We start from the raw sequence: 19,100 nt of genomic DNA on the forward strand, positions 1-19,100 counted from the left end.
AGGGAAGACTGTTGCACTCATTCAGGTGAATGTTGATGGGGCTGAGATGCGGGTGGTAGCCGTAGAGAGAGAAAGAAATGGATAAATTCAGGAGCTGTTTAGGGAGGTAAAATTCATAGGACCCTGTGATTCTTTGGAGAGGGAGAAGCTGAGGATAATAGGAAGAGGTGGGGATGGAGAGAGAAGAGGTTTCCTGCTGAGCAGAGGCCCCAGGTGGGTAGGTGCAGAGTCAGCGCACAGAGCTGTGGGCAGTTTGATGTGGGCCCACACTGAGAGCAGAAGCTTGAAATGCTGGCCTCAGATCTTGGGCCTTTATGCCTGAGGACCGTAGAACCCAAATTATACTCAGCAATGTTTGTTCAACCTGTTTTACTTATGGAGCATGGTAGGTTAGCCTGGTTCAAGCCCAGATGAGTGCAAACTTCATGGCCCCCTTTTCCTGCCTCTGGGTCTCCTTGCCCTGCCCCAGCCATTTTCATACCTCTGCAGTGCCGTGTTCTCAGACGCCAGGTCTCATTATGTTGTCCTACATCTTATCCCATTTCTGTGCTTCTCCCTGCCTCAGAATAGAATCTCATACCCTGTCTGCTTAGAGATGGTTCTCTGCCTTTACTCTAGCCTCATTTCTCATTACATCTGTCTCACCTTATGGCTGGCCCCTTACGACTAAGCCTCCTGTGCATTTGTTCCTGTCTTTCCTCATTCCAGAATTGCCCTCCTGCCCTTCCTCTAGCAAGGTACTGTTCTAATTCCATGTCTCCCATTCAGGTTTCAGCATATTGTCTGGTGTGTTCCCAGGCTCTTCCTCCTCTTCCTTTATTTATGAGTATTAATAATCCAGAATGAATGGCTCATTACTGTGTGTTGCTATAGCAGTTTACTTCAAATTTTGTTACTGTGAGGATTTAATGTCCCACCCCCCAGCCTCTGCTCTGGTGTTGGGGTTATTTCCACATCTCTCCCCCTCTCCCCCGAACAGATTGCAGGTTCTGTGAGGGTTTACTTCTCTCTGCAGCCTCCCACAGCTTTCACGCATATTGAATGAATCAAAGTTTAGACTTGGTCTTTTCTTCTTAGCAAGAACCTTGCAGCACCATTACAAACGAAAGCTGTTTGATTTCATCATCTGTATGAACTGACTTTCTGCCCCTGCCTCCTACAGCCCCTTGTAATGCAGCTAAAAGGCAAATTCTGCTTTGCCAAGGCATTGCAGGATTTAGAAGTCCTGCCTTTGGTGATTTGCAGGGCAGCCCTGCTCTTGGGTTACTGGCTGTAAGCCTTCCCTGACACTGTAATTAAGATTAAAATTGTGTTTGTTTCGATCTTGTTTTGGGAAAATTGGTTAAGTCTTAGAGGGTCAGGAAGGCAGTCAGAATAAAATAAATTCCCCTTCTCAGTAAATTACATTATTAGCTTATCAACCTCAACAGCACCCTTAAATTTAAAAAGATGTGTTCTAGAACTTCTCAACTCCCAGTATTAGAAACCGTGCAGTTTTCCTTATGAAAGTGGTATTTCATTTACAATTCATGAAATGTGGCAGCATTTTCCCCCTCATCCTTGAGCTATTGAATTGTTACTTTGGGACTCTAAGTAGTTACAGACACAGAAGTTGCTCAGGAGATTTTTAAACTGGGGCCACCCTAAAATCATAGTGCCTTAAATGATAGGTACCATAGCCATACTTTGCTCTGTCTGGCAAGGTAGTTTATAGTGTTTTGTTAATCATTCACACTAAAAAATAGTTGTCGAATGGATCAACAGTGATTAAAGTCATAATGAATGAATGTAGAGCATCAATATTGGGGTCTTCTGAGACACTTTGGAGTTTGCATTTGTAACATAGGAACCACTCCCGCTATCACAGTGTTTTCTTATATTAGCATCGTATGATGGCTTTTGCTATACAGTTGGTATGTTTTTCAGAGCTTATGAATGGAGAAACTTTTATTGCTGGGTTATGACTCTTAAAAAGCTTGATTGTAGGGAAGGTCTGTGAAATATTTTAGAAGTAGATTTAAGATCTAAACACAAGAAAATATTACATACTTTGCAGTTAATAACTCTGATTTTGATAAGAATGCATTTATTGGACAAGTTCTGAGATTTGAGAGGTATGCCTGCTGTTTATCATATATTTATGTCATTAATTTGTTGATATTTTCTTACCTCAGTTTGCTAATCTGTAGAATGGGAATAATAGTTCCTATTTCATAGAGTTGTTTTTAGAATTATGAGTCTCACAACATGTAAAGCATTTAGAGTAGTGCCCATAACATAGAAAATATTCAAAATGTTACCTAAAAAAAAAAAAAAAAAAGGCATGGTACCAACCACCCTGAAGAGCAGAAGTCCTCATTCAGCAGGCTCTTGTGATCATTGTAGTTAAGGAAAATTTCTTAACTTTATGACTGTAGGTCAAATCCAAACTTATTCAACCATGATATGTTCTTTAGAAATTTTGTGCATCACGGTGCCATAAGATTTTTTTTAATGCCTTTTTAAAAATGTTATTGAAAGAGAAAAGTAAACCTGTGGCATTTAAAAATTCATTTTAGTTTCCTCTAGGTAATAACAAAAGGTTTTATTGAGCAATAAGGTGATGGTTTTGTCTGTGGGTCTTTTTTTTTTTTTTTTTTTGAGGAACTAACTTATTTTTCAAGTGGGTCTTAAAATTTAAGCCTCAATTAATTACATGTAGCTTTCTGATCCAAGACTGACCTGGAAGCACTAACTCAAAGAACATTTGATTTTATTTTCCTGTGGCAGTTCAATAACATTAGACCCCTTGTCTTCATTTGTCCCTTTTCCTTAATCTCCAGTATCCTGCATATTTCTATTGTCCCCCTGATTACATGCTTTTGTGAGACAATTACCAACTGCGTGATTGCAGAAAAGAATTACAAAACATACCATGAGCTCTCTGTAGGTGATTCTTGCAGATTTATTAGAACTGCTTAATAGTTCAGAAGTTCGTATAGCTTGCATTTTGCTAGTTCAAAAACAGGGTCGGTGAGAGAGAAAGCTTGTGTAGCTAACCTAGCCATTGCCCTTGTGTTGTGCCTGAGTAGGGAATCTGGTAAGAGTGATTTCTTTTCCTTGAGACCAATTAAGCCTTTACGTTTGAAAAAGACTGAGAAAATTTTGTGAGCCTGGTTTATAATCTGTACACAATACAGATAGTGGCACTTCTCTGAATTATCACTATGATTCTGGCAAGCAAAAATAAGAAACTACTTTAAATTCCTGTTATGTTAGATGCTGCAGCAGACTTGAATGGTGTTGACCATAATTCTCCATCTGTCTGCCTTAATTAGTTTTTGTTTTGTGCATTTAATTGAGTTTTAGTCGTTCCTTACAGAGTGCTAATCTGTTTGTAGGCGGTGTTCCTGTTGCCATGCAGCTCTTCCCAAGTCTTACTCAAAATGGCAGCCTTTCTGAAAATCAAATGTGTTTTGAAGATTTTTTTAAATTCCCAGGAATAAATTCCATACCCATACCAGGTGCTTGAATGACAGATCTGGGTCTTATTTCCTCTGATTTTGAAAACGGTCAGCAAAAGTACCATGTAGTGCATAATAGGTGTTCAGATATTGAATAAGTGAGTCGGTGAATGAATGAATGAATGAATCTCTGTTCATAGTAATTTTCTTGTCTGTCCCCTTGTTGATGTTTGTGAGCCATCAGCAGAGGCTGCCTTAGAAAATACTGCCTAAGGGCACATAGTTGATCAACCCCCAGTTTTGTTGTCTTTTCATTTATTGGTGGATGAGTTCTGACCTTGGTGCTATGTCTCCCATGTTGCTTCACAAAAGATACTCTTTTGACTTCTGGAACTGAAAAATGCTGTTTGGATATTGAGAAATTTGAATTCCCAGCATTTCAGTGGCTTCTGAGGATGACAACACTATTTGAAATCAGGACTGTATCAGAAAACCTAGGTTATATGATGAATATAGCAGTGATCCCATCACTGTGATGTTGCAGAGTGGAGGATAATGGAACCTTCTGGATTCTCTAAGTTGCTCCCCTCGGCGTGTATAAGAGGAATAGCTACCCAGGGTTAGAGTGAAGTCTGCCATATAGCAGTAAAAGAAGCCATAATTTTGGCCTCCCTAGCGCAAAGCCTGACACGACTGTGAACTAGCTGGGGGATATAGTTGTGATTGCCTCCATTTAGAAGCCGTCCTTTTGAGGTTTAATTATTTCTGCTCAAATAGTAGAATTATTGATAGCCATTTGAAGCTCGAACTTTAACAAGTCAGTCAGTAGGTAGATGCTTGCTGAGTGCCTACCATATGCCTGCCCCACGATGTGGAGTCCGTTAAAGATGCTAGTTGGAGGGTCTTTATGAGATATTTACACTTGAATGTATTGGATACAGTGAGTTAGCTGGAGGTAAACACAAGATCTAGAGCTGCATTAATGGTGATAAATGTTCCAGAATGATTTGGTGCTTTTGGTCAAGCTGTTGTGCAAGAGACAAATTTCACTCTTCTGACCAACAGGTCTCAGCTCACCTCAGTTGCATTCATCTAGTTGATACATATTTCAACCGCTTTATTGTTTTTGCAGCCAAAGAATGTAAAGATTAAACAATAGACAGTTGAAATTTTTTATCAAATTTAATTACTTAACTGCAGTCATTTCTGGATGTATGTTTTCTTTTAACATTGACAATTTTAAAAGACTTGAAAAAGGTTTGCTTAAATGTTTCCTTCCCGTGTGATTCCTAAACAAAAGATGGCAATTTAAAAATAGATTTTATCTATCTGCTGCTCATCTTTTGACTGTGGATTTCTTCCAACAGGTAAAAAGATCTCTTTGATCTTTTATTTTCAAATGGGCTTTTTGATAGTTATTCCTGCTTTGGTTGGATTTCTTTGACATAGGTTGTACTATAAGTTACAAAAACATCTTTGAGACAAAAGTGAATGATTATTTGGAGTTAGGTACAAAATTAGGTTTTTAAAGACCTGGAGAAATTCAGGTCTATTATTCTGACACATGGAACAAAATGTACTTTGTTTAACATAGATGAGCTAATATTGATTTCCAAGCTACAAATTAGACCTTAAATTTTATAACTCTTATTTCTCAAAGCAAATCTCTTATTAAAAGATTTTTATTAAAAAAATATTGCTACCTGGGAGCTGTTAACCTTAGTAAATTATTGGTGTTTTGTGACTCTGTCTGAAAAATGACTGTCGTTAATTACATAGTGCAGTCCTTCTAAGTCACCAGAAATAGGAAGTAGTTTTCTTGTAACATAAGATGATTTATGTGTGTGTTCTTTGAATAGCTGAAGAAGTCACAGACCTGAAGAGGCAAGCAGTTGAAGAGATGATGGACAGAATTAAAAAGGGAGTTCATCTCAGACCAGTTAATCAGACAGCTAGACCCAAGGCAAAGGTATGGAATGACTAAATGCTTTTTTCCCCTGATGTTTCTTTTTTTTAATGTAAAATTTTGAAATCCGATGAAAGCTGCATCAGAATTGACTGTCAAATCTTAGGTTAAGGCTAATGTGTCGTAAAAGCCTTTGCTTCATATAAGCACGTTTCAGAAGGACTCTGACCCATAGGAAACCTAGGTCACTACAGAAAGTAAGTCCTGTGGTTGCAGGGTGCTGCCATCTCCTTGAGAGGGACATTGATATGAACTGTTATACCAAACAAGTAACAATTAGCACGCCCTTTATTTTCGTCAATTCCTGGTTCTTGTGTATAATTCAACAAGTATTTATTGAGTATCTGCTATGTGCCAGGTACTGTTTTAGGCACTAGGAATAAAGCAGTCAACAAGACACAAAGATCCTTGCCTTCCCGAGGCTTGTTTTAGTGCGTGGGGGAGGGGAATCGGAGTGTGGGGATCACATCATACACCGTAGCAGACCTAAGACAACTTTTGAAAAATAGTGAGGTTTACAAGATTGTTTCCATTAATTTCACAGACCTATTCCAGGTCACTTCAAGGAGAAACTTGTGTATCTGTATCATCAGCTGTCTTCTAAGCTAGACCACAGTGAGCTCCAGGATCTGTGGAAGTACCTAGTGTCTAGTTCAGAACTTCTCCCTTCCCCTTGTATATCTGTCCCATTTAAATAGACTCAATAGTAGAGTTTTTGACATTTTTCTTGAAAAATGTTTTTTCTTTCTTCACTCTAATAAGGTATCAGCAGATTAATTCTCTTTCTTCTTCCTCTTCTTTTAAACCAAACTTTATGGTCCTTTCTTACTCTCAAGGATGCCCTTCTTCAGCTACTTCAGTGTTCCCGAGTGTCATGACTGTTCACTAGAAATTCTGCTGGGCTTTTAAAGTTGCCACTTTGTCACAGGCAGACTAGATAACTGGACAAGGCAGGAATGGCCGTGGTGTGGGCTGTCCAGGGAAAGGGGGTTGGGAAGAGGGAACGAGCATTTCACTCCAAGAGAAGATTTACATCTAGTGAAATGGAAGCTTCGGCCAGCTGTGGAGAGTAATTCAGTCTTGTGCTAGAGCTCTGAAAGCAAATGGGCAGAATGTAGAACTGGACGAGAAGCTGAGCGTGTAGATAGTTGGGCGCAGCGCTTTCAGTGCCAGTGTCTGGTGAGTGAGTGAAGAGCACTGTTGTTGGAGTCGGGTCCCTGCACTATCACCCAGCTTCCCGGGCTTCTTCTCCATAAAATACCCTCTCTGGCTCACATGGTTATTGTTAGGGTCAAATGGAGTAAAATGTGAAACCACTTTAAAATGTAGGGTCTAAGTAGAACCTTAGAAAAGAATACATTTTTATGGCTTTCATGTCACAACTAGTTTGGAAAGAATAGCAAAACCAAATTATTACTAGAGAAAAATGCAGTGTCATAAAAGAAACAAAATTAGTTTAAAGAAAAATTTTGAAAACTTCTTAAATCGTAAGCGATCAGTGTTCTGTATGTACTTTCATTTTTGGTATATCACTTTGTCCTTTTTCTTGCCGTGACTCTTTCAATAGTTACACATTACTTAATGTCCATTCATTTAATAAAAAATTTAATAAAATCTGGAGGACAGCTGAACAAGGATCAGTGGACAACTGTTTTGTTTTGGTTTTTTTTGCTGGTAATCATTAAAACTGTGTAGATACAGTGGTGACTGACCTGGTCAGTAACCTTTAAAACAAATGGTCACTGCCTGCCTCAGTGCAGACTTCTTCCCCCAGTACCATCAGTACTTTCCTGAAATGTCAGCAGTTACGAGAGTATGCAGTCCAGGCTTTGAAAAGGCTTGTGCAGTCAGAGGGCAACTTGAGTGGCATAGCGGCACTTTTGAGTATGCCTTTAGGCAGGGTGTTTGTTCAGAAGTCGTAACATGTCACCGAACAGCTTACCTACAGAAGTCAAGCCTGCCTTGAGAGTACTAATTTAACTGCGTATTACTAAATTCCTTGATGTTGGTGGTGGTGCTGGTGTGGTTAAAATTAGTGTCTTAAAGCTTTTGACTGGCACTTGTGACTGCCACTGATGGCATGTGTATTTCACAGAAAACCGAGGCTATGAAAGTTGAACACCGTAGTCTAATTTGTACATGAGCAGCAAACCTCTCTCTCTCTCACTTTTTCTAACTGTACGTTTTTTAAAATTGGAATAGAATCTTATTCTTTTATTATCTTTTGAGAGGAAAGAATTATAGGTTGCCATTAATCACCTCCCATCTCTTTTTTTAATAAATTTATTTATTTATTTATTTATTTTTGGCTGTGTTGGGTCTTCGTTTCTGTGCGAGGGCTTTCTCCAGTTGCGGTGAGCGGGGGCCACTCTTCATCGCGGTGTGCGGGCCTCTTACTATTGTGGCCTCTCTTGTTGCGGAGCACAGGCTCCAGACGCGCAGGCTCAGTAGTTGTGGCACACGGGCTTAGTTGCTCCGCGGCATGTGGGATCTTCCCAGACCAGGGCTCGAACCTGTGTCCCCTGCATTGGCAGGCAGATTCTCAACCACTGCACCACCAGGGAAGCCCCACCTCCCATCTCTTGATGAAAGATTAGCCTTGCCTCTTTTCTAGGAATGAGAGGCCTGAGTGATTCCTTTCACTGTGTCTTGCAGGTTTTCTCTTCATCTCCTTTGTGAAAGGAAGTGGTACAGGGAAGATCAGAGGGTTTTTTTCAGCCATCTTTTCATTGAGGGGTCCACAGAGACTGTGGTATTATGGGGCAGGCAGGTATTACCCAGAATTTCATTTCAAATTATTTTGTTCGTGGTGTAGCCAGATGAGAACTGGGCTTGTAATCGAGACACCTGACTCAAATACAGAATTCCTCAAAGTGTAACTTTCCTCATAAGTAAGATGAAGTACTTGGACTGCACGCCCTCTGAGGTCTTTTACTGCTCTGATAGCCGGTGATGCTAACATTCTCCTGTAATCTGGGTTCTTTGCTGATCCCTGTTGTGAAATTCATGAAACTAGACGTGCCAGTCCTCTGTAAGCTGGCCTTGGCCTGGAGCTAACGGAGCTGAGAGAGGTTTTCTGCCCCGTTGCTTGCTTTCTGCTCTGCACTGCTGCCTTCCTAGTCCTCGCTTGCTGGCTCAAGTCCAGCAATGAGAGTGGAGAAGAATTTATTGTAAAATGTTCTGAATAATTTGGAATTAAATCTTTGAAATTTAACGTTTACCAAATCTTTTCTACATATGATAATAGGTAACAAAATGATGTATAGAAGGCGGTAGCTTGACTCTTACCTCTAATTTTGTATTTAACTGCCCCTTGGGAGCACTAGCATGTCTAATATTTTTTCCTAACTGTAAGACATAGACCTAATTTAAAAAAATATAGTCAATATAAGCTACCAACACTTTGCCATGTAAAAATCTTCGTTGGGTATCTTAAAACTGAATTACTCAGTCATTTTTCTTCTTTTTACAATTGTAGCCAGAATCTTCAAAAGGCTCTGAAAGTGCAGTGAATGAACTAAAAGGAATACTGGTAAGAATAGATCTCAGTTTATTATTTAGTTAATGGGAAAATGGAAGAATATTTTTAAAATCTACTGTTATGAATAATTGGTTTTGATATATTTTATTTCCACTTACAGTAAGCCTCATTACTTTTGATAGTTGACTTGATTGTGCTGTGGACTCCTCCACTGGGTGTGTTAATAATGTATCAATACTCTGGTGTTTCTATTCTAAAAGAATGGGTACACTTTCCCCCAAATCATTGTTTCCTATTCTTGTTCTCCAATACTTGTATTACATCTTGAAGATAAAGTGTCTGGCCAGATGTGAGGATCAGTACATGCTTATATAGTAGATATATTATAAATATAAATATAGTAAATAAAATGTTATAAGTAAATCTATACATAGATTACAGTAGATTTATTTGTAAGTAAATCTACGATAAATGTAGTAGATAATAGTATATTGTATAGTAGTCTCTCACATGGATAGTGCTTAACTTTGGGGCATGAAAGTGGAATTCTTGGCACCTAAATATAAATCAGAGCTTCTCCCCAAATATGTTAGCATCAGAGTCACAGTCTGCTTTTCTCACAGTTTTGAAAAGTCATGATAAATTTGGGTAATAGAAGTTCCTTTCTTTATGCTACGAATTTCATTTTCTAAAAGTAATTCACATCCATTGGAGAGCATGCTTAATGCCCATCTCTAGTCATATTTCTTCTTTCCAAAGTATGAGCTTTTGCCAACAAAATAAATGAGTACTGCCCTGTCCAACAGTTTCTGTCAGAGACAAATGCCTCACTTAGAAAATGTTTTGGATACTAAGAGCTTTATTCTCAGATCTTGTTACAGTCTCAATACCAGTGATTATGCACAGTAAGTCAACAAACATGGGGGCGGAGGTAGAGCTAATATTCCCATGTTCGTTGTTACTGTGCTAATTATGCATTGCATGCAGACATCCACATAATTGTGGTAAACAAAATTATTTTCATCAAGCATGAAACAGTAGACTTAACTCGGAATGGCTTAATTAGTTTGCTATAGTTTTTAGGTGAGTGGAATTAATACTACAGAGAGGTATGTAGCACTGGCTAACAGTAGTGGTCTACGTACAGAATAAAGTATTAAAACCAGGGAAAAAGTATGTGGTTATTATCTAATGGATTCTTTGGTGAGAAAATTTTGTTATCCAGTGTTGTGTTAAGGAGAATGCCCTATGACAGTCCTTTTTGTTGTCTCTACATTGTAATGCTAATTTTTGTTCATGAAGATGCCCCCAGGGGCATTAGGAGCTTCTAGGGTTATAGTTCTGATCCTCAGTGAAAGAGGAAACTTCCCTCAGTTTGTTTTTTAAATCAGGTTTATTTGAAAAATCAGACATCTACATGAGATACATATGATATTTGATTACCCAAGATATCCCACTTCCTGATAATGCTGGTTGGTAGCAAGTTCACTGAAAATCACAGCATTGCTTTTAAAGATCATGTTCACTATACATCATACTCACTATAGTTTTGTGCCACTTCAAGGAGAGAAATTTGTGAACAGATATTTGTGGAATAATTTACAAATGATAAAAATTGTCAAAACATCTTTCTTTTCTTCACATTGCCCCCATCCTCTTTTGTCCTGGATTTATCATTAGATTTCTCTACCTTACATGGCATTAACGTGTATCACTAATAGCTGTTATTCTTTGCATTAAATTTTTTAAAAGTGGAACGCACGATGCTCTCCCCTACTTTTCTTTGCCAAATGGCAACTTTCCACTACTACCACAGACGTTTCCTTTGAGGGATGATGGATCACTTGTAACTACCAGTCACTTGGGGCCAAGAAACCATACAACTTCTTTTAGGAGAGAAAGGAAGCCCCTATCAGATGGGGCTCTTGGTGCTTCTTGCTGGAGTTCAGACTATTAGGATTATCAAAATTTAGTACCCATCAAAGCACAGGACACGAACCTCACAGTTGTGGCATGTGAGAAACAAACATGAAAAGAATATAAAAAGTCTACAGATTGTGTACTGAAGTGGAAAGTGAGCACCTGTACCAAGAGATGCCAAGAAACCAAGAAGCACTGTGTTCAGTTCTACTGCAAAACAGAAACCAGGAATGAACTCAGTCTGGGGGTGTTTTTGCTGCAATGAAAGTGACCTGAGTTGTAAGCCTACTGCTGAAACTTAGCACATGGGTAGGAAACACATCTCGTGTTTGGGGGAGTTGGAAAACCTCACTGTCTTTTGAGTTGTACACTTTTCAAGCCAATTTTTAAAGTCTCAATGTTGACTGAACTTATTTTTCCAAGTCTATTTACACTTAATTTTTAAAGTTGTGTATTTTGTGGATAAAAAATATATAGCTATTTCTCATAGTCACACAAGGGTTTCTTTTTTTTTTAGGTTTCGCAAACCTCTTGAGCCACACCAGCCATTTAAAAGCCACTCTAAGTGGAAATGGCCATTTCCAAAGAATAAATCAACAGAAATTAATCAGAAAGTCTCTTCTCAAGTTCCGTTGCCTCTAAATCAAAGAGACAAGAACAACTTTTTAAAAATTCACTTTTAGATCTTTTTTGAACACCTTCAGTTTTTCAAATTACCCAGGAATTGCTGAATAGTTAATTTTGCTCCCTGACAATTAGAGTTGTTGGTATTATGAACATTTAACTAACATGGGGATTAAGACTGTTAAATGATGAAAGCGGTTTGAAGTAGAAATACAAATTAGAAAAGTTAAGTTCACGGTCCAGCCCTGTCACTGACTTACTGTGGGACCTGGCCCAAAACCCCGAGGATCACTGATTTATAGGATTTTCTTTTCTGTGAAGTGAAGGAGTTGTATGTACCACGTGGTAATTTGTGATTTCTCTAATTTTATGATTATAATATAAGTAGTTATTTAAGACAGTCTTGGTACTTTATTAGCTGAGCTCCTTTATCACGTCAGTTGAGATCCATGCAGAAACCTTTCCTCCATAATTGCCTCCATATTTAAAGCTTGCTCATATACTAACCTAGTCAACCGCCTCAGTCAGTGAATGGAGAAAAAAGTTGGGAATTCAAGGATTAGAACTTGGAAAATGAATTCCTTCAGTATCAGGTGTGATGAGAGGATAGCTCACCACAGTCAGGAGTTTGGGGAAGTAATGTGGTTATCCAAACAAAAATAGAGAATCTTGTGAAAGATAAATTCTTCAATAAAAGATACCCTTGGAAGGTATATGTGTATGTACATGTACATACACACATACACAGACACATATCTTTTTCTTAAATTAACTCTAGCCATTGGGAAAATCACACAGAATGTCCTTGATATTCAAACAATCCAGTAGTTTGAGTGATTTTAATAGTAAGGGCCATAAGTTTTTCTGTTTACAAATGATAGAACTTTTTAAAAATTATAAACACAAATGATTTAGGAATAGTTTTTCTAATACATTAAAAATTTTTTATCTGAATTGGTTTTAGTTCTGTTTTCGTTACCTTATCCGTGTCAATCCTACCTTACTATATAACTCTTTGATGAGTGGGTACAGATCTGCATTGTTAACTGTTAAAGAAAGAAATCATCTAATTTTTTAAATTATAAAATAAGCTATTATAGTGTTACATGTAATATGATTTTCCTTTAATGTATTTTATGAATTTTTGCAATAAATCCAAAGCAGAAAGAGGTTCTTCCAGGGGGAAAGTATCAGATGCCTGATTAAAATATGAGCCTTAAGAATTTTACACATCAGTTTTGGTTAGCTAGCTGACAGCAGAGGAATAGAGTCTCCTAATCTTGTTAGTCAGTTTTCCCGACAACAGACTGCTTTTCTATAACTTTGTGCAGTTAGGGAGAAAAACACCTTTCTAACCGAAACAACATAATAACCTATATCATGTGAGATTTGTAACTACCTAATTTTACAAGCTACTTTTTTTGTTTTATAGGTTAAAGAAGAAACATGAGTTACCATTTTAGCTAGTAGGATTCTTAGAATCGTTCAGGAAGTTGGCAGGGGGCAGGGAGCAGGATTAAGGCAAGCCCATAGTGAGCTGAAATGACAAAGGCTGGCCTATTTGTTAGCCTGGGTGGACAAAGGCTGCCTTCCGACTCTGGCATGAAGTCTGGCAAGTTATACCTGACTTGAGGTTCTGATTTTCTCTGATCAAAAGATTGTGGTTCAACTGGGTTTTTATTCCCCCCTAAGCCTGTGGCACAGCTGAGGAGGGCTCTTTCAAAGAAATAGTGGGCATTTCTTAGAAAAGAAAATGGACCACTTGTAATGGTGGGGTGCTAAATCCTTACCCCTTAAATCTACGAAGAAGTGCGTCACCCAGTGTTCTGTACAAACACTTGACTGGTAATGGAGATAGAAAACCGTAGCTCTCCCTCCATAACATACTTCCTAGAGGAGCCAGGGCAGGGGAGCACTGCCTGGGTCTTCCTCTGTCCTCTTGAAAGTCAATATGCCTTTCAGCAGGAGCACAGCTTTATGGCATCTCTTGTTTCCTTCAGTGTCTTCCGGGTCCTGAGTAATCCATTCATTCACTGCCTCCTCTGTTCAGGAGTGTGGGATTACGGCGCCGGCCCTTCCTTGCCTCCCTGTAGACTGTAGCCTTTGCTGTTTCACAGAGAAGCGAGGTGTGCTCAGCGCAGCACCTCCTGGGTTAGGCCGCTGGAGAGCGTTATGTGCTTCCTTCGGCAGCACGCCTTGTCACCAGGTGTGCGGCCAGGGTCATTCTCTCTGAAGAATCGGCCACATTTTTCAGTGCCGCAAGGATTTGGGTCAGTAACTCATGGCTGCCATGTCAAGATAACCTTCTAAGGTGAGTTCAGTATATCTGTTTTCTTCTCTGCGTGGTCGACCAACACACATCAGAATCTTAATCATCGATGTGCAAGTACCTTCCCACCACTGAATTTCATATAGTTAGCCCATCAAGAGGTATTCTTGTGCTGTTCTTTTGCTACATAAGCTAACATCTTACATCATCAGTAGCATCTTCTTAAATGATCCAACACTATGTGTTAAAGATATGCACATTAAAAATACATATATAGCAAATTCATTTTAGTTCCTAATTCCATTCAAATTCTGGTAATGTTTTGGTGGTTTGACTTTTATATTCTTTTGTGTATTGTATTAAGACATTAACCTTTTTGTTTTTGTTTTTGTTTTGTTTTCACTTTAGGGGACACTTAACAAATCCACTAGTTCAAGAAGCTTAAAATCCCTTCACATTGAAAACAGTGAAACTGAGTTAGAAAGGATTTTGCGTCGCAGAAAGTTGACAACAGAAGCAGATAGCAGTAGTAAGCTGGTTTGAATTTTCCACGGTTCTACTCTTCCTCTCTGAAGCATCTTCCTTTAAGTGTCTTTTTAACATAAAATGATCTTTTTAAAATTATTATTAAATTTTTTTTATGTGAATGAGAAGTATTGGATGGCAAAGGTACTTACGGGTATCTCATAAGAGTGCTTATGTATTTTTATTTATTGGTATGTTTATTTATTTGTAGGGAATCAGGCTTTTATGGATCTTGTTTGCTTAATGCAAGATGCCCTTTGGTAAAGACATCCGCGATGGACTTTGGCAACAATGTAGCATTGAGTAAAGGCTCCGGAACCAGAAGGCATGAGTTTGAATCCTAGCTTTGCAGTGTACTGCTTGCCCTTTAAGCAAATTACTCAACCTCTCTGTGCCTCAGTTTCTTCATCTATAAAATGAGGATAATAAAAGCACCACCTCATAGGATTATTCTAAGGATTAAGTCAATATATTTCAATATATAAAAAGTGCTTAGCACTGTGCCTGGCACAAAGAACACAATAGTTAGTAATAATGGTCGTAATTACAAATCAGTTACAAATGCAAAGAAATCGTCTTTATTTTTCATATCCATTTAGTTTATTGTCCCTGCCTGTGAATCAAGTGAATGAGAAAGTCCAGCTCTGTCATCAACTATAAATTAGACCATCTGAGCATCTTGAGATCACAGTTTGCATTGGTATCATGATATGCATGTATTAGACTTCAGAGTGTGTTTCAGAACTCACTTGGTATGTCTTCAGTTTTTTTTCCATCAGCTTGATCATGGGAATTAGCAGAAACCTTTATGAGGTTTTCCCTTTGTTGCCAGGAGGCTGCTTTTGAAAAACTACCCTAAACTAAAATTAATAGCAACCACAGCTAATGTACTGAATCTTTTAGACTCTGTTCAATCAACTCCAATTAGTCTATCGTAACTGTTTAAATTTGCATTGTCGTCATGTCTATCAAGTTTAAATTGCTAGAATATTAAGGATTTGGGTTTTTGATAATCAAGCTCTAGCTTTCATATAGGGATTTACTCAATGGAGTAAATTGGTTCCTTGAACCAGAAGCAGCATAATATCAGCCAAACCGTTTTTATAGAAAGATGAAGACTTTGTGCCCTTCTTTAAAAAAAAAAATTAGCCATTCAGTTTTTAGTTTGTTCTAGAAATTCTGCAGTTAGTATCCTGTAAGAATTACCACCACCCCACGCCCAAATAACCAACTTTCAGGAAAACTAAGGGATGCTATAAGAGACTTTTTTTCCCTTATGTTCACTTTACAAGAATTTACCAGCCTCCATAATGAACTGTTATTCATTTGTGACTTAGTCAGTGCTGTGACTTTTCCAACATTTCATCCTGAAAGTATTCATGTAGTTGTCATTAATTTTTAGGACTTTGCAAATGCCATTTTTGTGCTCTGTCATTTACATTTTGTATTTTGCCGCTGACCTTTTTGTTCCTCCAGAAACATTCTTACTTCACTCACTTGGTCAGACTTGCAGCACTCACTATTTCAGAGTTAGTTTTCCATGGGAGAAATGAGGAAACATTTTAATTTTAGTCAATATGAAGATTTTAATATTTCAAAGGGTGGAGAAAGGTAGGAACACATTTTATGGACATGGTGAGAGTCTTTCATTTTACTGATTTTTACTGATTATATTCCACCAGTATACAAATATTCAAGGTATCATTTGAGGGAAGTTAGAATAAGAGATACATATTCAATAGAATCATTAATATTTGGATAGAGAAATAAGAACTGTGTAATTGGCAGGATGGAGAGGAAACATACTGAAGGGAGTGACTTGTAAGTGAGCAGAAATTTTCTTTTGAGCTCCCTAGTAGCCAAAGCAAAAAAAAAAAAAAAGGGTGGTGGGGGAGAGGACACAAACTTACAAACTCTGTCATCTAGTAAAAGAAATAACTATTTTTTTTACATGGTTCAAATGTTTTGCAAGCATCAAACTGGCAGAGGTATTTACTATGTAATCTTTTTATAAAGGTCATGGAATGAGAAAATGAAAATTCCAGGGGGCAAATAAGATGCTAAAGTAGCACAACTACATAGTGGGAGCAAATTACAGAGATAAGTTTGATAGGTTTGTTCCTCAGGTGCATTTGAATCTCTGAGATTTTTTTCTTCTGCACACAAAGGGTTATGGAAAGGCTAAAGGTGAGGTTACAAAGTGGAGAAAGGAAGCATCATAAGTGAGGCAGAGGCAGCCTGAGATTGGCAGAACTCATATCCCAAGTTAGTATCTCCCTCAGGGGCCACAGAAACACCTTTTTCTTTAGAATTTTTCTTACGGGAGTAACTGGTATTTCCTTGATTTACCTAGACTTGTGGGCTACAAAACTGACATTTCAAAGAGCAGCAAGTGCCTCTTGGAAAACATTGGACTGCTTAAATAGGATGCAATAATAATAGTGTTAATCATCATCATCATCATCATCTTAAACATTAGGCATTTTTCTTTATTCCTTTTTGTATGTAAGAAAAATAACAGCTCTGGCTCAGCTTACCCACCCTCCCTCCTTTTGAATTGGCTTCAGTTGCAGAACAGCAGCAGGCGTTGGTGTGTATTCAGAAACAGATCTTGCTTTTCTACAAGGACAGATTGTTTAAAGCTATCTATAGTATTGCAGTCAACAGTTACCCAAGGGCTGAGCAGAGCTGCTCTGAAGCACATCTTACGTTCAGCTTCATATTTATACTTTGAGGAATGAACTTTCTTGATCTTTCTGCCCTTTTCTCTTTACCCCCACATCCCCATGCAGTGTGAGGCTTGTCACAGGCAGGAGGGAAAGGCCTTTTGAACCAGAATATTCTATAATGTCACAAATTTGTCTGCTCAGATGGTACAGAAGAAATAAATGAGAAAGGCAGACACTGATGCTTTGTGAGCTGAGGCTTTCTACCAGACCACGGGGGATCTGTGTCTCCCATGTGGAGTAAGTCTAGAGGAGCTGCAGTAACAGAATGGTTGCACAATTTCCCAGCCCCTCTTAGATAGGTTTTTCAAATTAGAACTTCATTTTTGGAGTTCATATGTTTGTTATACTGCATCAGACACATTCATATACAAATGTAAGAATAAAATTCCAAAGCCTAATATTAATGATCAAGGATTAGCTAGCATTTTGGATTGTACCAACCAGTCCTTTCCATTTTAGGAGATGATCTGACATTTCTTAAGGATATAGAGAGTCCCAAGTTTTGCTTTTTTCTTAGCGGCACCTTTCAAAGTTGTTCTCTAGCTTAATTTTTTAGAAGTTCTAATTTTATTTGTACATTCGTGACATTTCATAAATTGCTTCGTTTTAAAAGGATTCCTTCTGAAGTTTCAAGAAAGACATACTAGAATCTTGCTTTGAAAAAACTGTCTAGGATAGTATCTTCCTAACTGAAGACAGAAAAAAAGTAATGATGGAGCTTAGCTTCAATGCATAGAAGTTTTAGATTGATATGCCAATAATTGTAGTAACAAGCCCTATTATAGTTTTCTGATCCTACCCAAAGAGCAGAAAAGTCCAAAAGGTAAACAGCCAAACTCTTTGCCACTTAATTTTTATAATCCTGTGTCTGTATTTCAGTAGGAAACTAACCCACTTACTTCTCAATCACATTAAAATGAAAATGTTCATAAAAGCTATTTAATGCTCAGGAAGCCTTCATGAGCCTTTTAAAAAGAGCTTTTTGACATCATTCCATTTTCTGTTTAAAATCAGAGCTGAGTTTTGGAAAGAATTAACTCTTGAGAGGCCAAATGATTCAAGTAGAGCTGTCAGAAAGCCATGCTCTGTGAGAAGTAAAGACTTCACAATTCCAGTATTACTAAAGGACTCTGGTCAGTTGAGGAAACCATGGCCTCGGGTTTTATAGTTTGTTAAAGGTCTGTACACAATTTCTCAGCGTGGTCCTGGTGCACTGAAAAGCAGTAGTACCACCAAAGCAGAGCAGATTTCTAATAGCATTTTCCAGCATGCTCTTGAAATTTTAACAAAACTTGGCCTTTTCACTTCCTGAGGGATTTTCAGCTAATCTGTTTTTCAGTACCATATTAATAAGCATCGAACAGAATTATTAAACTTGAGGTATGTGTTTGGTTTTAAGGTCCAACTGGAATATTAGCCACCTCAGAGTCCAAATCCATGCCAGTGTTGGGTTCTGTATCCAGTGTAACAAAAACAGCCTTGAACAAGAAAACTCTGGAGGCAGAATTCAACAGCCCGTCCCCCCCAACACCTGAGCCAGGTGAAGGGTCGTGTAAATTGGAAGGATGCACAAGTTCCAAGGTTACATTTCAGTAAGTAATGATGCTCTTTACTAAGTAGTGTGTAGAAGAATCTGTGATGACTAATTTGTGTGTTACTTTGCTTTGTTTCTCTTTAGATAGAGATTTCGATTTGGTTAGCCAATAAGTACTCTTCTTCCTCTGTTTGATGAGCCAACTTTTGATTCCAGGCTCCTAGCTTAGAGGTCTTATTCTGATGCAAAGCAGATATGTATAAAGAGAATTCCATCCCTAAACTGGTTTGGTAATCAGATTCTTCTTCTACACAAAGAATTGACTTGGATGATCCTTATTCAGCATCAGAAGACACTTAATCATTCTTTCAAGATTAAATATTTAAATCATCCCTCTTAATGGTTCATGAGCAGCCAAAGAAGATACTAGATCTTCAAACTTAGGTTGAAGGGTATGTTTTTACAACCTTATTTTCTGATTCTCAATTAAACATGTGCCTTAATATTGCTCTATTCTGAGACTGAAAACATGCCATGTAAAGAGTTACCTATATATGGCTTGAAAGTGGCACTTTGATTGTCAAAGAATTAATCCTGCTATTGAATGTG

At 38.1% G+C, this 19,100-nt stretch overlaps 1 protein-coding gene across 2 annotated transcripts in view; it reads left to right on the forward strand.

Moving 5' to 3' along the window:
• SHTN1 (shootin 1) overlaps positions 1–19,100 on the forward strand; it is a 101,102-nt gene that overhangs the window by 65,897 nt on the left and 16,105 nt on the right. Inside the window, exons 13-16 of one of the 2 annotated variants that reach the window (XM_061192965.1) lie at positions 5,303–5,412; positions 8,888–8,941; positions 14,112–14,232; positions 18,357–18,549. In XM_061192965.1, coding sequence (XP_061048948.1) covers positions 5,303–5,412; positions 8,888–8,941; positions 14,112–14,232; positions 18,357–18,549 — 478 coding nt within the window. The remainder of the gene's footprint in view (positions 1–5,302; positions 5,413–8,887; positions 8,942–14,111; positions 14,233–18,356; positions 18,550–19,100) is intronic. The other variant, XM_061192971.1, reaches the window with a different exon arrangement.

This window comes from Eubalaena glacialis, chromosome 1 (assembly GCF_028564815.1).
Source record: "Eubalaena glacialis isolate mEubGla1 chromosome 1, mEubGla1.1.hap2.+ XY, whole genome shotgun sequence".
NCBI classification, from domain to species: Eukaryota; Metazoa; Chordata; class Mammalia; order Artiodactyla; family Balaenidae; genus Eubalaena; species Eubalaena glacialis.